Source organism: Nelusetta ayraudi, unplaced genomic scaffold (genome assembly GCF_046127955.1).
Source record: "Nelusetta ayraudi isolate G7.1 ecotype Tasmania unplaced genomic scaffold, CSIRO-AGI_Nayr_v1 ptg000016l, whole genome shotgun sequence".
In the NCBI taxonomy this organism is placed as follows: Eukaryota; Metazoa; Chordata; class Actinopteri; order Tetraodontiformes; family Monacanthidae; genus Nelusetta; species Nelusetta ayraudi.
Genome location: NW_027466066.1, coordinates 4,818,112 through 4,836,498, shown reverse-complemented (window position 1 = coordinate 4,836,498; position 18,387 = coordinate 4,818,112). Strand labels below are relative to the sequence as shown.

The window sequence follows — 18,387 nt, the reverse complement described above, 5'->3', positions numbered from 1 at the left end:
CGCGATATTACACAACAGCACGTCGTGTCAACATGAAGCCATTCCAATCGATCAACGAAAAAAATAAAATAAAAAAATCCACGACTCAAACTTGAAAACGAGAATTTACAAGTTTTATTGGTGAAAAACGGATTTGCTTCATGAAATGAAAATGGTCGAATTAAATACGATCCCTGCAACAAGAACGATTTTGACAAAAGGCGAAAATAGACTGCAAAAAAGTAGATGACTGCTTAGTTTACCAGAAGCTCAGTATGATTAATTAACGTGAAAAATATGAGTTTAACAACTTTGTAGTATGCTAATAATTAATGTATAACTCTTTGGAAGAAAAAATATGCAATGACACCCATACATACATTGTAGATTATGCCCATGACAGTGCAGTTTTCCCCCCTGATAGGAACACAGAAGTACTTTGTACCTCAATCTCTACCACCATAAAACTTGATTGATTCTAAAACTTTTTACATATTATGAAATGAATTTTCTTCAGTTCATTCAGACAATTGCCAGATATACCAATTAATATCAGTATCATCCAAACAAATAAAATACTGGAAGAGAACTAAGCAGCCACATTATGGCCTAGTATCTGACTAAGTGACGTAAGTTGATTTCTAGAGGATTAAAGATTAATTGCAGACATTTTTGTAGTTGGTTTTACAAGTTTCGTGCAGTTGCTGAGAGACAGTGAGCTTCAGTGTATTACTCCTTGGGCACCTTGAAGCCATCTTTTTCTTTTCGGAGACTTCTCATGGTTTCAGTTGAGTCAGTTTGCTTTACGTGGTCTTGCACAGATTTCTCCCTGTAGGGAAAATAGAAATTAAAGAGTTGCAAAATTGACTTCGACTGAATGCAAATCTGTACTACATGTACTATGGATTTTATTTTAGAGCATAAACCACCACATACTTGACTCTCATAAAGGGGTTATATGTCAATTCATCTGCCAAAGTGGACGGGATGGTGGGTTCTCCATTGCTGCACTGCTCCTGCAGAGAAGACAGAAAGATCTGCGTATTGATATTTTTCATCTCAGCGCTGTCAGTGGTCAACCCTCCAGTTGCATAGGTCACACCAGCTACATACCTTTGCCCATGCAAGCTTCTTCTTAATGACGTCATTGTCTGGCTCCACATGACGTGCGAATTTCAGGTTACTGATGGTGTACTCGTGGCCGCAGTAGACGCGCTGAAACGCAGAGAAAACACAGTTGGACAGTCGGTTACTCAGCTCAGGCTAACACATTTTCAATGCTCAACACCAGCTATTCGTAACCATCAAGAAAAACGCATCATTTTAAGTTGAAAACAAACTTTGAAATCAGCTTCTGAGTTGTCGACTATATGATGAAGATGTTCAGCATTCTAGTGAATGTTTTTACACTTTCACATTTCTTCCAGACATTGTATATGAAGTTGAATGAAGTTGTAATTACAGTTTCAGGTGGCAGGCGTCCTAGAACATCTATCAGGGCTCTGTGCATTTGCTCTGCGGTACCTTCAAAGAATTTCCCACAACCAGCGACAAACAGGGTGTCCCCTGTATTGGGAAGAAAAGAGAGGACTCACGGTCACATGGCAGTTCTACGGTTAACACTGACAAATAGTTCATGTAGCTTGCATGTGATGACCACACCTGTAAAAATGGCTGGTGGCTCATCGCTGCCTTCTTTTGTCACAAAGTAACAGATGTGACCAGTAGTGTGACATGGTGTAGATAGACATTTGACATTGAGTGATCCAATCTGGGAGAGACGGACACCTGTGAGTCTGAGAGAACTGCACACACTCCAAATTGAAAGGGTCGACTTAGACACACTTACTTTAAAATTGTGGGAATGTGACACTTTCTTTGTCATAGCATCGACTCTGTCGTCTCCTCCATAGACCCTCAGTCCAGGCATTAGTCTCGTGAGCTTTTCATTGCCGCCAGCATGATCCCTGAGAGGAGAGACTGATTAGTTGTGGCTGACAATGATGACAACGATGTTTATTTCAACACTTGGGCATTTGTTTACATGCTCAAAGTGATACGGAGTACTAACAAAACAAATAAACATGTGGTTTACCAGTGGTGATGGGTTGTCAAAACTGTTGTCAGTCTGACACCCTGTTTTCGGACCGCATCCAGAACCTGTGGAAAGCATAAACTGTAATAATAATTAAAGTTAAGGTAATAAACAGATGTAAAACAGTGTTGGGGGGGAAGGTTTATTTTGAAATCTTACACAAATCACATTATAAAGTAAAGAATGCATAAAAATAAGTCAGTAAAATTACATAACGTAAGTCAGCAAAATACACAACACCTATGTACTTGCTTTGTATACAAGAAAAGTATTTTGCAAGGGCGAGGGTAAATCTTATTTCAAACAATCACACAGCCGTACTGGACACTGATTTGATTTAAGCTAAACCATTTTTTCGATCTATAATTTTCTGCACTTATTTCATGGACTTAATTACAATGATACAACGTGTACATGTCATGCATACCTTCACGGGTTCCACGGGATCTACAACAGCTGCCTCCTTGGTCTCCGTGTCGACCAGGAGGTACATGTAGTTGTCGCTGAGAGCTGGGAGAAGCTCAATCTTCATGTTTGCTTGTTCCACCACGGCGGATTTCCTCGCTGCGCTGTGAAGGAGAGCAACGGCCTGGGCCTTGACTTCCACAGGTGCTTCACGGAAATATAAAAAGTCAATATCAGAGAGGGGAGGGGAAAACAAACAAAGACAGAAAATAACGTCGAGCACTAATAATCAGTACAATAAGTATTTGTGTGCCACATTGACAGTCGCTGTGGTGAAACTAATGTGGCGATGTGATGTCACCTCAGAGTAAACACACACACATCGCTAAGTACAGTATGAGTTTTTTGTTTGTTTGTTGTTGTTTTTTTTAATGTTGCTTTAATCTTAGCGAGCAACGAAAAGCGAGCAGGGTGTTAAACGAAATGCCACGCTAGAAAATATGTAACGAGGTACGGACGTTTGCTGATGGAGGCTAGCAGCGACTCCTCTCAAGCGGCTAATTTAAAGCGCAGCCTAGTTGATCAACAACCATTTACGCAAGCTAACATGCGGAGTAACGTGTACGTAAAGTGCGAAACGCGTGAAGCCGTTACCGAATCTGAAGGCTGTCGCCGCTCCCAGTAGAGTGCAGGCACTCCCCGCGAGTGCTTTCAATATCATAACAACGACAGGACTTCCCTTATCACTGGTTAGTACAAACCAGTAATGTTTGGTTCCTTATAGCGCTACGCGTCAGCCTCCCACCTCCCAGGCTCGACCAATCGAGTCGGGAAGACGAGAACTGTTAGATAAGCGGTTTATTGCGTGTTTACACTCAATGCGCTTTCAAAGTGGCATGCTTGATTTGTTAAATGATTAAATCAAGTCAACAAACGTGCATTTGTGTTGTGTTAAGTTACTTTTCATGGTTGAGGTGAAACTCTGTGATGTTTGTTTTGCTTTATTACATTTTGAGTAGTAAGTTTGTCCTTTCAAGCTTGTCGTAGGTTAATGTTTTGACTACAGGGACTGTAGAGTCGGTCAAAGTTTAGTCTGTCCCCGTGCAGCTGAGCTGGTGCCGACCGCTTTGGAGCAGCTTAAACCCTCTCATTTGTCCTCGATGGCAACGCGAAATGTATCTCGGTTTTGGGAGTGGGGCAGGAAGATCATTTGCGTCGGAAGAAACTATGCGGAGCACGCAAAAGAGCTGAAGAACGCTGTTCCTACGACACCGGTTGTCTTCCTGAAGCCCCCATCTGCTTATGTCACGGAGGGTTCCCCCATTCTGGTTCCTATCTACTCCAACAACGTGCACCATGAAGTGGAACTGGGGGTGGTCATCGGGAAGGGGGGCACGGCCATCCCTCAGTCCGAAGCTATGGACCATGTGGCAGGCTACGCTCTGTGTCTGGACATGACAGCTCGGGACATCCAGGACGACTGCAAGTCCAAAGGTCTCCCCTGGACGCTGGCCAAAGCTTTCAACACGTCCTGTCCGGTGAGCGAGTTCATCCCCAAAGAGCGCATCCCTGACCCGGGCAACGTGAAGCTGTGGCTCAAGGTCAACGACCAACTGCGGCAAAGCGGCTGCACCTCCGACATGATTTTCTCCATTCCGTACCTCATCAGTTACATCAGCGAATTCATCAGCCTGGAGGAGGGCGACCTCATCCTGACAGGGACCCCCAAAGGAGTGGCTGCTGTGCAGGAGCTCGACGAGCTGGAGGCTGGCATCGAGGACGTTGTCACCATGAACTTCAGAGTGGACAGACAGGAGTAACCTCGACAAACATCATCTGGACGAAATCATAACAATAAAAAAAAAAAGCTTTTTAAAGAACAATTTTGAAAGATCTGTGTCTTAATTGGATCGATCAACAGGGGGCAGTCTTGTACCTTGAAGACTATGCTTCAAGACTATTCTGTCTGGTTTTGAGGAATCTTCTTTTCCATTTCATGGTTATAGAGTGAATCTTGAAACCTTTACAGAGGGGTAATAAAGCATGTCGTTATTAGTATCTGTTTAAGTAATGGCACATATATCTTGAGCCACAATATGAACTGCATTTAACACAGTCAAGATAAGAGCACAATTACATTGAAAACTTTACAGGACGTTACAGTGTCACAGTCCTGAAGAAGATGGCACTGTGCTGTGCGTCCTACTAAAGTTTGAACACATTCTGTTGTCTGTTGGGTTGGAAAAGAGTATTCGTTTTTTTTTTACCAGATTGATCGGTGGTCAAGTTCCTGTTGGAAATTAAGATATCGGTCTTCTGACACATTCAAAGTCTTTCACCTTGATCACCACACCATTCAAACCCCCTGAAGCCAGTGTCAAGTTCAGTGTCTTACCCCTGTTTCCAGATTGTCTGAGCTGGTATGGTAAGACTTGTACTCACAACTTTTTAGGCGCCTTGCGCACGTTCTAACCCGCTGAGCTCGTTACCCCATCGTGTTGACAATGTTTTTAAATCTTTGAACTTGCACTTGGGTAAATTGATTTTTTTTTTTTTTTTTTTTTTTTAAATGTACGGCCAGCTGACATCTGAAAAATTGCACCGTTAATTATGAAGAAATCCCCGCAGTTGTTTTCCCACTCCTTGGTTCAATAATTAAAGCAACTGTACAACAATACGCGTGGAAGTATTTACGTCAGTGTGATGTATGCAATCGCAAGTCCTTTATTTATTCCTCCTACTTCTGTTGGCAGACTCCTCCCCCTCCCTTCAGTTCGTCTTTTCCTCCCCTGTCTCTCACACCGATGTCAGATTCCAACCCTGCCTGCTGGATCCGTGCCAGGCACTCAGTCATGGGCGGGTGGATGGTTGTCAGTGAGGCCCGCTGTCCATATGCAAATGAGCAGGCTTTATGCAAATAGGCTCTGCACTTAATTAAAAGTCAACTGCAAATTCAATTAGCCCACTCAACAGACAGGGAAGATTTTGAAGAGCTCCAATCAATGTGATGAAACTTTGATTGAACAAACAAAGAAAGACCAAACTCATCGCTTGTTACAACAAAGGTGATTGGTCATTTCAAGAGTCCATTTGTGGCTGGAGTAAACTCTTGAAGTGATATGCGAGTGTGCTGTTTATTGGCGAGGATATAAAGGACGCAGAATAGGGCTGCTTGGCTTGCAACACTGACGTGATGTTTAACACACACACGCGCAACTAAATAGCACTTCAGATAGACAAGTGAGACCGAAAGAAAAAGCATCGGGCTCTTGGCTAATTGCCAAGGGTAATTAAACTAGCTAGTTTGGAACTCATTAAATCATCGACTGTGCTGCTAAATGATCACATGAAGGTAGTCAGATTACAAACACACTCACGTGTTACTGAGCAACCAAAAATATGTAAATTCTGCCTTTTGGAATCCTTGGGTGTTGTGAAAATTCAGAGTGTTCTTGTAATTAGACAGCTTGAAACCAAAGCGTCGGGGTCTTTTATTACGATGGCCTTTCAGCTCCCAGACTCATATGCAGCTCGTGTGCAGTTGTCTACATCATTTGCATGCAGGTCTGAAGGCACATCAAAAGATCCAATCAGCTTGCATGTGCCTGGAGGGGGTAAGGGGAGAAAAAAAAAATCTTAAATGTGCTCCTGCAGAGAGGACGCGCTTGCCAGACTGGTGTTTGACTTTCCTGCTCGAGTCTCCCGACAGCCTGCAAATTTTCATCAGAGCCGGGGCGAATAAAGTCAGCCGACTCTCAAGGAAGAGTGGGCTTTAGAGCCGGTTTGATGTACGCAGCCAGGTGAGACCGCCGGTGAATAGTAATGGAGGTGAGGGATGGAAACGGTGCGAGCCCGGGGGAGGATGAAAGAAGAGGAGTTGTTGACAGGGGAGCGCGGGGAGGTTTGAAAAGCACGCGCCGCAAAACACGGGAGCTGGTGCCGGACAAGGGAGGTAGAAGGCAGATTAAAGAGGAGGTTGAGGCAGTGAGAAATTAATTTTCCTCATGGTCGCACATCCCTTTCAGCTGCGACGCGTGCTGGGGAGGGAGACGCAGCTGCTTGAATGGGCACAAACACAAAACACACACATGCGCGCACGCACACACACACTTAACTTCCACGACAGTGCTTTTTTTTTTTTCCACCGCTGGTGAGTAAATAATTGGAAAAGGTGGCTCGGTGTTCAAAGGAGGGGCGGGGGAGGAGTGCGATGTGGAGCAGTGTTTGGAGTGAGAGAGAGCAGGGCAGGTGCGAAGACAAACGCAGAAACAGTCTCGACTATTGATCTCTGGAATCTTCCGGCAGTGCTGTGAGGGGTGGAAGATCGTTTTGATGAAGGGCCCTCAGAAAACACTTTAATAGATTTTTTTAACATATATATATATATATATGTATATATATATATATATATATAAATGACTAATGAATAAGTTACTAACTTGATCCATCCATCCTGGGGCCCATTCACGCCGTGCATGCCAGTCGCAGTTGACAGCCTTTGCCACCAGGTTGCAATGTTGCTACCAGACTTCAGCAACAGAGAGGCCACCTCTCGGGTGACCCTCTGACTGCCACACATCCCTGGGAGTGTGTCACACCTACAGTAAGCAGCGGAGCGGCCTTCCCTGGCGGAAAGCCAAAGCGCCTTTAAGACCCCGCGACTTCCGCACACGGCACAAAGGAATTGGTACGCCGACTTTAATGAGTTTTTCACGTGTGGTGTGAGAAGGTCACGCCTCATTCAAATGCAAAAGAGAAAATTAAAAGGTGAAAATTAGATGGAAATTGCGTAAGGAGCACAGATTTGCTTTTCAACCCGAGTCGGAAATGCTTCGCGTGGGAGCCTCTCAAGGTGGACTTTTAGGAATTTAATGGAATTACATTCTGACACAGTGCCCACAATTATAGGCCCCTACACGCAACAGACGGCTGTCAATCAAAGAGAGCTTAATCAGCCCCTTTAAGCCGCCATCACATCAGTCAACTGGGATACTGGCACCTCATGTCAAAGATGTCATAAGATTAAACAGATATATGTATGTATATTCTTTATTACCACATGCTCGTCTGTCCTCTGGGCTTTTTCCTCCCACGGCACTCTTGGAGGAGAGATTTGACAAAGTGGATGCTTTAATATTTTAGGCTATTAACGCCGACACACGCACGCACACTCCACCTGTGGCGGCAGCAGTCAGTCAGTCAGTCAGACAGATATGAACCGATAAAGCCGGCCGCTGTAAGCCTGCAGTGAGAGGCCGAGGGAGAGCGAGCTCTTTATTAGAGGAGAAGCGTTGGCACCGAGTCCCCTGGTAAATTCTCTACGGGCTGCTCCACTGATCCTCCGCCTTCACTTTGTCTCCGCAGCACCTCGCTCTCCCATGCCCTCCCGTCTCCACTCTGATACGCACGCCGTTGTAAGGCGTGGCGTGTGTGTGTGTGCGCGCGTGCGCGAGCATGTGTTTCTCGTTAGTCTTCTCTCTTTAGTTCCCCACCCACAGCGCTGCAAACAGCAAAGGCATCCCGGCGTGGTGGGAGGAGAGCTCGCTATTGATCGACGACTGTCACATCAGCGGGGATATATATAGATGCCCGATGCTGCGTGTACCTCAGAGTGTGGGCGTGTGTCAGCATACGTGCTGAAAACAACATACACCTGAGGCCAAATATCACTCATAAACAGAGGCAATGCGCCAGTAAGTTAAGAAATTACAATTCTCGATTTATTTTTTTTTGGATCAGTTGCAAAGTTTTTTGTTGTTTTTTTGTGGGAGGGGACTGATGAGTTGTTTTTGTTTTTTTTAAATGATTTACTGTAAATACTAATCATTTTAACTATGCTAATAAGTATGCTTTTTCCAGTAAACTTTTTGTTTAAGTTAAGTTAAGTCATGTTGAGTTAAGTTACGTTTACTTAAGTTGAGTTGTGTTAAGTTTTCCTGAGAACAACAAAGCTCCATATATACTGCAAACTATTAACCTATGGACAATAAAAGGTCCAAATACATCAGTGGGTTGGTAGCGTTCACATGAGACATGTAGTAATTGTAATTGTAAGTTAAGTGCATTGAACTAACGCTCGCCAGCGTTCCTCTAATGTGGCAGCTAATGGGCTGGTGCCATTTTCACAGCACTCTGCTTTGGCCTCAGTCCGAGAGGACCACATGAAAGAAGGCGGGCTTGGAGAGCTCTCAGAGATGCAAATCTCCGTGAAGTCAGAGAGGGGTTTGAAGTGCACAGTTGTCTTGCTGTGGATTTATCCTGGATTTGGGATCTTGTAAAGAAAAGAAAGGGATTTTCTTGCAGGGATTACGAGAATTCGAATGGAGAACAGCAAGATTACACGCACCCCTACCTGACTTTCCTCTTCTTACCCGGTGTTCACCTTTCCTCTGACCTTCTTGCCCTTTTTACTCCAGGAGCTGTAAAACCACCACAAAACCCCTTTTTTGCAAGAAAACAAAAAGAACTCGGTTTTCAGCATTATTTGTATTGTGAGCATTAGAAGTTAACTCTGACCTGTTTTGAATCACATCATTTACAGTGACCATAATTTTATTGTTGTAACATTATTATTGTCTTATTGTTTTACTTATTTATTTTAGATGTAAATAATTGTTGTTTTACACTTTTATTTTATTTATTGATTCAATTTTGCGAGTTCAATTTTATTTTGATAATTGCACAGCACATTGGTTGTTTAAAATTTACATTATGAATTAACTTTGTTGTTCTGTAATTTCTCAGATATTGAGATATTAACCAACAAATTTCAAGAAAACTAATTCTGTATTTTTTTTTAGATACCCAGTGACAGTAAGATAAATTATTTTAATTATAATATAAAGTGCTTGGTGCCAGTTGATACCTTATCATTCTGTAGCGAATGCACTACTCTGTCAAACTGTATCCCAGCACTCTGATCATTAGAGACAAGAGCGGACAGGACGTGGCAACAGGGAAAGTGTGTGTGCCGCTCGGAATATACAGGGAGTATTAAATGACCATTACCCTTTGCCTCCACTTAGAAAAGGGTCGGCATCTCCGAAAATGCCAGGGCATGAGACAAGGCAGTTATTGTCCACACACGCTCAAGCGGGTACACCCACACACACACACACGCAAAACCTTGGCGCCAAAGATGTAACTCAAATTCTCCGGCTTAATTAAGAGCAGCCCACTTTGGAGCTGCCATCTAGTTTTGCTAATTAGTCATGAATATGAAATGCCAGGAGTTTAATTAGCTTGCCAATGTCAGAGGGGAGGGGAGAGGGAGAGAAATAGAGAGGGGGGGGGTGAGAAATGGAGAGAGAGAGAGAGAAAGAGAGAGAGAGAGAGAGAGAGAGAGAGAGAGAGAGAGAGAGAGAGAGAAATCACATCTTTCTTTGCTTGGTCACTTGGTCACTTTTTGTCACAAAGAGCACGGAGACGTGTTTCAATTCCTGTGAAATGATTCCTCGTGTACGGCCGATTGAGTTCATCCTCTTACCAGGAGTTCAGTGAGGCCTTTTTGCGTATTTTTCTTAACGAGCCATTTTGCTTAACTGTTGGTAATGGAAAGGTTTGTTGCTCTTCCCTGCCGTCTTTACATCGAGCAAAAGACACCAATGCATTTCAATTAAAATCTTCCTTTCAATCCTCCTTTGAAAACCAAATCTCCACCTTTTTTAAAAGAATAAATGAGTTACTTGTAATTTTTATAGCGTGAAAAGTGTGAGGATTTTTAATGATCCAAACTATTGACTTGCCAAGTTTTCGCAATACAGGATTTTTTGGAGACAAAAGAATGATGAATAATGAATTGGTATTTACTATTCACCTCATTATTTACCACAAGTGTTTTGCGGCATTGATCTGGCTATCTATATTTAAAACAAAGCCGCTGAAAGGCTTCGCAAGAACTGACCATGGACTCTGAATAAAGATTATCCGATTCTGATTTTCCTGAAACTCACTAGGAGGAGGGGTAGTATAGACTGTTCCATAATAGCATGGCATAGCAAAAAAAAAAAAAAGAGTTAAATAATGTAAACTCAATAAGACCAAAATGGATGAAAACGGTCAAACTTTTGGTCAAAACTACAAAAAAGAAAATGTTAACTCTGATTTGCCTGAAATTCACCAGGAGGACTTTTCTGAGGTTGTATAGACTGTCTCATGATAGCACGACAGTTTACCATTTCAACATTGGCAATTAGATTGATTAAGACCGAGTTCTCGCTGCAGACGCGACGACAGCGTGCGGGAAATGGAGATGGATGAGCCGGAGGGGCTGCAGCTACGAGATAGGAATGGTGAGCAGAGACCGAGGAACGAGCCAGTTTGCTTATTACTGGTCCTCGCCCGCTTCCATTTTATTCCCAACCAGAGGCGTGCGATCTGCTCGCCTCGCTCTCCTGATTGCAGATGCAAATTGGAAGTTCGGCCTCCTCACAAACACACGCCGATGCACAAACTGCCCGGTTGAGAGCGCAGGTGCGCTGAGCATCGCCTCAGTCTGTTTTTTCCTCCCTGCCGAGTTTTCGCCTGATCAGCGAGTGCACGGCGACGACGAGGAAGTGAGACTCCCGCCATGATTCTGCGGCTTCCTAAGGTTTCAGGGCTGCAAGTGCCAGGTGATTTCCACGCACTCCACGTGACTCGCTGTGAGAAATCGACATTCCACGCGGTGGCATTTTGCATAGCCAGCGCAATCAGGCGGCAGCCCATTTGTTAGCTGTTAGACGGCCGTGCTGAAAGTGGGTTACCGGGGAAACTGCTTCATTTAGCATGCAGTCTTTGTCGCTGTGCCGAATAAAACGGCTATTAGCTGGCTTCCCACTCACAGGTCTGTGAATGCCAGGGGTTAGACGGAGAGCGAGGGACCACGGCTGAGTGGTCCAGCAGCAGATTGCCGCAGCGTCCAACCTCCCCCGCATACAATAGCTTTTTTTAAATAACAGAAGACAACCTTCGGAACAAGTTCCCGCGACGTGCAACCAGCACAGGTGTTGTATCGTCGCAAATATCTCACAGGGACTAATATTAGCTTGACCTCATTCTTTGTTTATTGCTAGTAAGAAGAGCTGAAAATCAGCAAAGCAGGTGCGAGCTGGTCGTGTGTGCATGCGTCTGCATGCTTGGAAGAGAAAAAGGAAGCAAAACTTAAAGAGTGCAACGCTTTCACACAGATTTGGAGCCACAAAATTAAAAGTGTGACAGTTATTGATCTGCGGTGTCCAGACTGACCTCCAGATCTTTTTGCGCCACCTCCTTCACACCCTTTCTCAGTCCTTAACTGCACCTTCAGAGCTAGCAACTAACATCATGGCCACGCAACCGTGCTTGTGCGTCAAGACTAGAGGAGAATTGGACGGGGCCAGGTTTTCTTCATGTGAGGAGGGAAGCAATAGAAACAGAACCATCGGCAAATCCGGACCACATTCTGTTTGCTGCTTCATTCGAATCAATGAATTAAATGAACTTTATTGACATTCATTCATTAAACTCCCAAATCATGCCAAATTGATTAAATATACAGTATGTTCTGATAAACTACTTCTACTACTACTACTATCAAGTGTCTCTGGCCTGAAATGAGAAAGATCCATCATTTACTGTTTTGCTTGGTCAACAAAAAAATGCATTATGGGAATCCAACCCATGGTGATGTCACAAAGGGCAGCAGGTTGGTAACTAACCTCCAGCCAGGTGTTTCTTGCCCTCCTTCTTAGAGCTCTAGACCTTTTCGTTTTAATCCACTTCATGTAGAAGGGACAGCAAAGAAGAGTTTTTGTTGGAGGCTGTAAACAGTGGGCTAAATCTACTATTTTTTGGGTTGTTGTTTTTTTTTTTTTTTTTAATGAAAATGGGTATGGGCAGTGAAAGTGGGACTTTGGCACAGCACTTTCTGAACTGACAGATAACTACTGGGATCACGTCGAGAAAACCAACTTCCTCTCTATTTTCTGCCTCGGCGCCCGGGGCTGAAAATAATGCAGTGAGCCGTGACCTCAGTTTTGCAGCCGCCCCTGTCACCGTGGCTGGCTCGCGAGGCAATAAGCAGGCGACACCTCGCTTTAAGCGAGGTTAGCCAAGAGCCGCCGCCGTATTGATCAGCTGCCGTCGGGGGGCCATGTCTGGGCTGTTGTGTCTGAGGAGCTGACCTCTGACCTCTCGGGGCGACTCCCGAGAGAGTCTGACATTGACACAGGCAAAGGTGCCGCTTTTATCCCGTGAAGTCCCCCGACGTTTTGAAAGGCGGGAAATATTCCTCTCTCTCTCTCTCTCTCTCTCTCTCTCTCTCTCTCTCGCTCAGACAGACACACACACATACACACACACACACACACACACACACACACACACTTTTACTTTTCCCTGCCTCCGCAGGAGGGCATGCGATAAGAGAGCATCCCAGCAGGAGATGACAGACACACCAGCACACTTTTAAAAACTTGCGCTCATTGTCAATTCATGCTGCTGCTACTAAAAGGTCACGTCATCAACTGAAATCCCCCCGAAGCGGCAGATAACATTGAAATGAGTGGAGGCTGAGGAACAAAGAGCCGACCCGTCTCCCCCTTTTTGCCGCCTCTTGCTTCTCTTCTGTCTCCTCCACTTTTTTTTTTAATCTGCTAATTGAAGCGCAATCCTTTCCAGAGCGCAAGAACTGGGATTTGTCAAGTTATCGTGGATGTGATTTCTTTTTTGTTTTTTTCCCCGGTTCAACACTTGGCTACCCTTTAATATTACAAGCTTTCTTGACTCCGTCTGTTGGCCCATCTGTCTGAATTTTAAGTTTCTTTCTCTGTTCTTTTTTTTTCCCCCTTCCACCTTCTTCTAGTTGCTCTGCTCTTGCTGCAGATCCCTGTTTCTCAACCTTGTCTCTCCACCCCGTGACCGAGGGACCAGCTGATGGGTCAGATTCCACGCTGCGTTTTGCAATCAGCCTTGTGCAGATCTGAGGAGACCTTCCTACCTCGTGAGGGTGTTTTGTTTGGGATTTCCCGTGAATGATGCATGATTACACTGGCTTAACCGTTGCCCCCGAAGATGTCCAATCACAGAAATGCGCCTCTCATTGGCTAATAAACACAACGCATAACAAACTCCGGCGCTGCGCCGCGCACAGCTCATTTGACCGAGGCTGGTGGAGTGTAATCTGCAACAGTTATTAAAAGACGCGGAAATTGCATAATTGTCTTGCCCGTGTAAAAAAAACAACCACACACACACACACACACACACAGACAAAAAAAGGCAATATTGCGAGCACCCACAATCCACCTCAGGCCTCCCCTCACCCTCTACAGCAGGATATGCTAATGACGCTACGCTAACAGCCACAATAAAAGTAATGATGATTGCCAAGGCGATGGGGGTAGTAAATATAACAAAGCCTGTGATGTACAGCGAATTAGAGGCAACTGACCCACCGTCATTTTCACAGTTAATTTAAAAAAAAAAAATTCAGGGTTGGAAAATTGGCTCCCATGTGCTCGTGTGGACAAATTATGTGAATGTGTGTGTGTGTGTGTGTGTGTGTGTGTGTGTGTGTGTGTGTGTGTACACAAATGCAAATGAGCCTAATATATATTGAGGAGAGGATTTTACCACATATATGCGTGCATAAATTTCTTTTACACCGCTGCACGCATGACTTCATGTGTTTATTGCCCTTAAGTGAAAGCACATGATCCCTGTCCACTTTATGGCTGACTGTCTCTTAAATACCACAGAGGCGTCAACCTTTTCTCTGTGTGTGAACAGAACATGGTGAAATCAAAGGAATATGATTTGGGCGGCTGTGCCAGGCGGCTTCGAGTTCTCAATTTATGACAATTTGTACAAATTTTAAAAGAAATTTAAAAATAAAATAGAAATTCAGCCCATAGACCATATAGAATATTTCATCTTGTGTTTTATTTCTTCATTTTTAAGATTTTTTTAATATACACTGTGTGAAAAGCACCTTTTCGGTAACATTTAGATTTATTCTTATTGTTGACTTCTGGGGAAGAGCCGCAATGTCTGAGACATTTAAAGATTCCTGTACTGCCAGGTGAGCAAGTTGCCAAGTAACGCATGACATCACAGAGACCCAGGGCATGCTGGGATTCCCCTTGCTTGGAACAAACCCTTGCCAATACTTTCGCTCTGTCCGGTTCTGCTAAAATAACACCATGGCTGCCAAATATTGTTAACAAGCGTGCAGTTGCCACTTTCCTCTCAAGGGATGGCTGGAGCACTGATCCCGAAAATGAAGTAAGATGGTTAAGATGCTTTGTCACAATGGCTCCGTAAGAATTCAGACATGACATCTCAGCCATTTCCAGGTCGGTAGCCTAGATCAGCTGACCTCTGCTGAGCCCATGAGGACGCCTGAGCCTTTGCAGCCCCTCTGAGCTTGTTCTGACTCCCTCGGTGCCACTGTGTATCTTCACACGCATCGGCGCCATCGCGCACCCATACACGCTAAAATGCGCACCTGAGCGATGACAGCATATGTCGCCCAGCGCGCAAAACAGTGGCGGCATCGGCAGCTGTCTGATCGTTCATGCGGCAGAGTGAGTGCGATGTCATGTTGAACGGCCTGAGACGGAAGTGCACATGACGTGCCACTGCGCACCGTCCAGTTGACCGATTTGGGCAGGGACACACACCGACTTATATAGAATGCCACTCACACACACTTACACGCACACACACGGAATGATGTATGCATGAAAAGGACGCACATCTTGCCGCAGGCCCTGTCACAGTTGCCCCCAAGAGGCAGCAGGCTGTGGTTTTATTGCCTGTATTGATTGCCACTGGGGTTGAGTGGGGGGGGATCAATACGTGGATTATGGGGGAGGAGGAGAAGGGAAGGCAGCGGTGGTTAAGTCCTCTGTGCTGTTCTGTCCTCCTCCCACACACAAAGACACACACACACCCCACGCAGCAACTCCTCTGTCACCTGTCCCAGACAACATCACACAGTCACCGAGACTGGACCAATCACAGCGCCGCAGGGCGAAAGTCACGCCGTGCAACTCAGCCGTTCAGCAGCAAAAGCCAAAGCAAAGATTTGACGCGCTCTTAAATGATCAAGCCACGAATGTGCATACATGTACCCCTGGGGAGGGAGAGGGGTTCAGGACATAACATGCAGTTGGTGAATAATTGCATTAGGAGTCACTCTTAAGTCTCCAAATGCAATTTCTTTCATGTTCAGGGCGAGTACAACAAAAATAATTTCCCTGCATATTTCATATTTCAATGTCTGAGGCTGTGTCAAATTTGAAACTTCCGAAGACTTTGCTCCACGACTGCAGGTCTGTTGGCTCACGCTGCCTGGTCTGTGCATTGACAATTGTCTGTGAATGTTCCCTGCAAAGATGAATATTCACTGCAAGGCTAAACGCTAACGAGGCAGTATAGATTGTGCTGTCTTGTTGGGAAAAAAAAAACAAAACTCACAAATGAATTGTTGGCACATGTGGACTCAAACTGAAGCTGAAGAACCGGAGCTAAACAAGCTGCCTCTTCTGTTGTTAACTAGACAGCTAAAACAGGGGGAGTCTGACAAAGCGGAAACTCTGCCCGACTCTAAAATGAGTCCTTCAGCTCAAATATCAGGCGCGTGACACAAGTCATTACTCCTCACGCGACCCTCACTGCTACCCCCCCACGTACGCCAACACTTTGCAGCATATTTACATTAATTGGCCATTTTGCGTCCGGCAACCCCTGCCTCCCTTTTCCCGCTATTTTTATGGCAACCAGCGACGGGAGGCCGAGCCCAGTGCGGCAGCTTCACCTCCTGACCCGTGCCATCCAGCAGCCGCCTGCTGACGGGGCGGACAGCAACGCAAAGGAAATTTTGAACCAAGGACGAAACGGTTTTATTGGGTTTTCAACAAAAAAGAACGTGCCAACCCATTAATATACAAAACTGCACAAGCTTTTAGAAAAGAAATTATGAAGACACATCGACTAATCAGCTCTGTCATATTCACTTTTCCCACGGGAGAATACTGACTAGCAGGGCCCAGGCGGTAAAAAGAATTCGGAGCTTTCTTTTAGGATGATGTGAAAACGAGGGCGATAATAGCGCTGAGCCTCAGGTGTTTAACTTCACAGATTATGACACATCTTTCTTTCATCCGCCCGTTTGAGCATCGCCCCGCCGTTCTCCTTCACCTCCCTGCACTTGTGCATCGCTCCCCTACCGGAGCTTCACAACCACTTTGTCGTCGCTGGCAGCCTTTCATCCGCCTCACTCTTCGTCCCATGTTTTCCTCCGCCCTCGCCCCAAACCGAGCGAAAAGCTGGGGTCAAATCTCCGACGGTCTTTCCCATCGGGCTTCGCCTGCGTGGATTTTTTTCTTAAGTAATTGGAAGCTGGAGAGGCGGCCGAAGGTGGATGTCGGGGAAAGGAGCCGTGCTTATAAAACTTGCGCGCACGACCCACCGGCGGCCTGAAATTTCCATTGAAGACATTAAAGGCTCACGAGAGGGTAGAAGAAAGGGCTGAGTGAGTCCTTGCTGAGTGGATACATGAATAGGACGCACTTGAGATGGAAAAATAGGCTCTTGAGGGGCACACAGGGTGTGTGTGCAAGTGTGTGTGTGTGTGTGTTGTTACTGCTCAAATATTCCTGGCTGTGCCATGCTGTGGCATTTTGTGTTTGATAGCTACATTTGTCAGTTTGCATTTCACTTTTTTTTTCTTTTTTTTTTCTACTCACGCAGTTTGACGCCGTCCACTCGCGTGGCTACGTGGCCCCCAATTCCGACCTCCCTCTCTTTTCATTCTTCCATCCCTTTGTGCTTCACGAGATTGCTCGTTGTTAAGCAGGAGAAGCGGCGGCAGCACGACACTGACAGGCCGTGTCAGAAATGGCCGAGATACGAACGGAGCCTCTCTTGTTGGGTAACAACTTGTCACATGTTCAGCTTCTTCCTCGTAACTTTGGTACTTTCCGCGGCCTCCTAGCTGTACCTGTCACACATGCTGCTGCTGCCGCCGCCGCCGCCGCCGCCGCCGCCGCCGCCGCCACTGGGATTTCCTAATGCATTTCCTGCCAACTTGTCAAAATACTGTGCGCAAAGACAACCACACCACCCGCAGATAGGCAAATAGTCAGTGTAACACTGGGTTACGCAGCTTCTTTGTAGACAATTTGTTTTTGTTTTTTTTGGTCTTTCCCCTGCTGTTCACACCAATTCAGCCAAATAACGGGCCATAAAGAAGAATGCTTGGGCTATAGGCTAAAGCCAGCTACACAACAGATTAGATTATGAAAAAGTGCCGACAGCTTCTATTGTACCCGACCACAGACATAACACACACACATAATAGATGATAGGTTGCGAATGCTTCCTGGCGTGGCTCTTTCTCAGCGTATATAACCGCAAGGCCTTTGTCAGAGGCAGAGAGAGATGTGCAGTTTGCACACATACATCAAACATGCAGATTAGGAGAGTGAGTGAAATAAATAACGTTGCCGCTGCACACATGCACACAAACAGGAGGATTTATCATATTATTCGGAATGTTTGTGTATATGGCCAACATTATTCATTTTACCTTGCGTACATACAGTATATACACAGGTTTGTTTGATTTCGTCAAAATGTATCTTGTTGCTCCTTAAACTGTAATTTCTTTTCCCTCTAATCCTCGCAGAATTGGATTTCACTGATCCACAGTCCCACAAGGCATGGACGCAGCCAAAGTCCTTCATGTACCAATGCGCCAAAACAGGCCCCTCTCGCACATTCACATCCACGTAAATCACCTTAACGCGTCGCTCGGGTAAGCGCGCGTTTGTTTGTTTGTTTTCCCAGTCTTCTCTACATTCTGGACAGCGACTGGGTACATGGGGGAAAAGGAAAAAAAAGCGAGGGGGACTCTCACACAGTGGGGGAGGAAAATCCATACA

The 18,387-nt window shown here is 45.2% G+C and overlaps 2 protein-coding genes across 2 annotated transcripts; one reads left to right on the top strand and one right to left on the bottom strand.

The window, feature by feature from the left end:
• Positions 1–96: 96 nt before the first annotated feature.
• Positions 97–3,289, bottom strand: LOC142886847 (hydroxyacylglutathione hydrolase, mitochondrial-like). Its single transcript, XM_076024081.1, has 9 exons — positions 3,134–3,289; positions 2,502–2,686; positions 2,075–2,139; positions 1,829–1,946; positions 1,642–1,750; positions 1,442–1,545; positions 1,093–1,194; positions 916–995; positions 97–808 (listed from the first exon to the last, which is right to left on the bottom strand). Exons 1-9 carry the CDS (start codon positions 3,198–3,200, stop codon positions 709–711), a joined length of 930 nt encoding a protein of 309 aa, XP_075880196.1. The 5' UTR covers positions 3,201–3,289; the 3' UTR covers positions 97–708.
• Positions 3,290–3,425: 136 nt separating this feature from the next.
• Positions 3,426–4,362, top strand: fahd1 (fumarylacetoacetate hydrolase domain containing 1). The gene has a single exon (XM_076024088.1). It carries the CDS (start codon positions 3,640–3,642, stop codon positions 4,297–4,299), a length of 660 nt encoding a protein of 219 aa, XP_075880203.1. The 5' UTR covers positions 3,426–3,639; the 3' UTR covers positions 4,300–4,362.
• Positions 4,363–18,387: the final 14,025 nt, after the last annotated feature.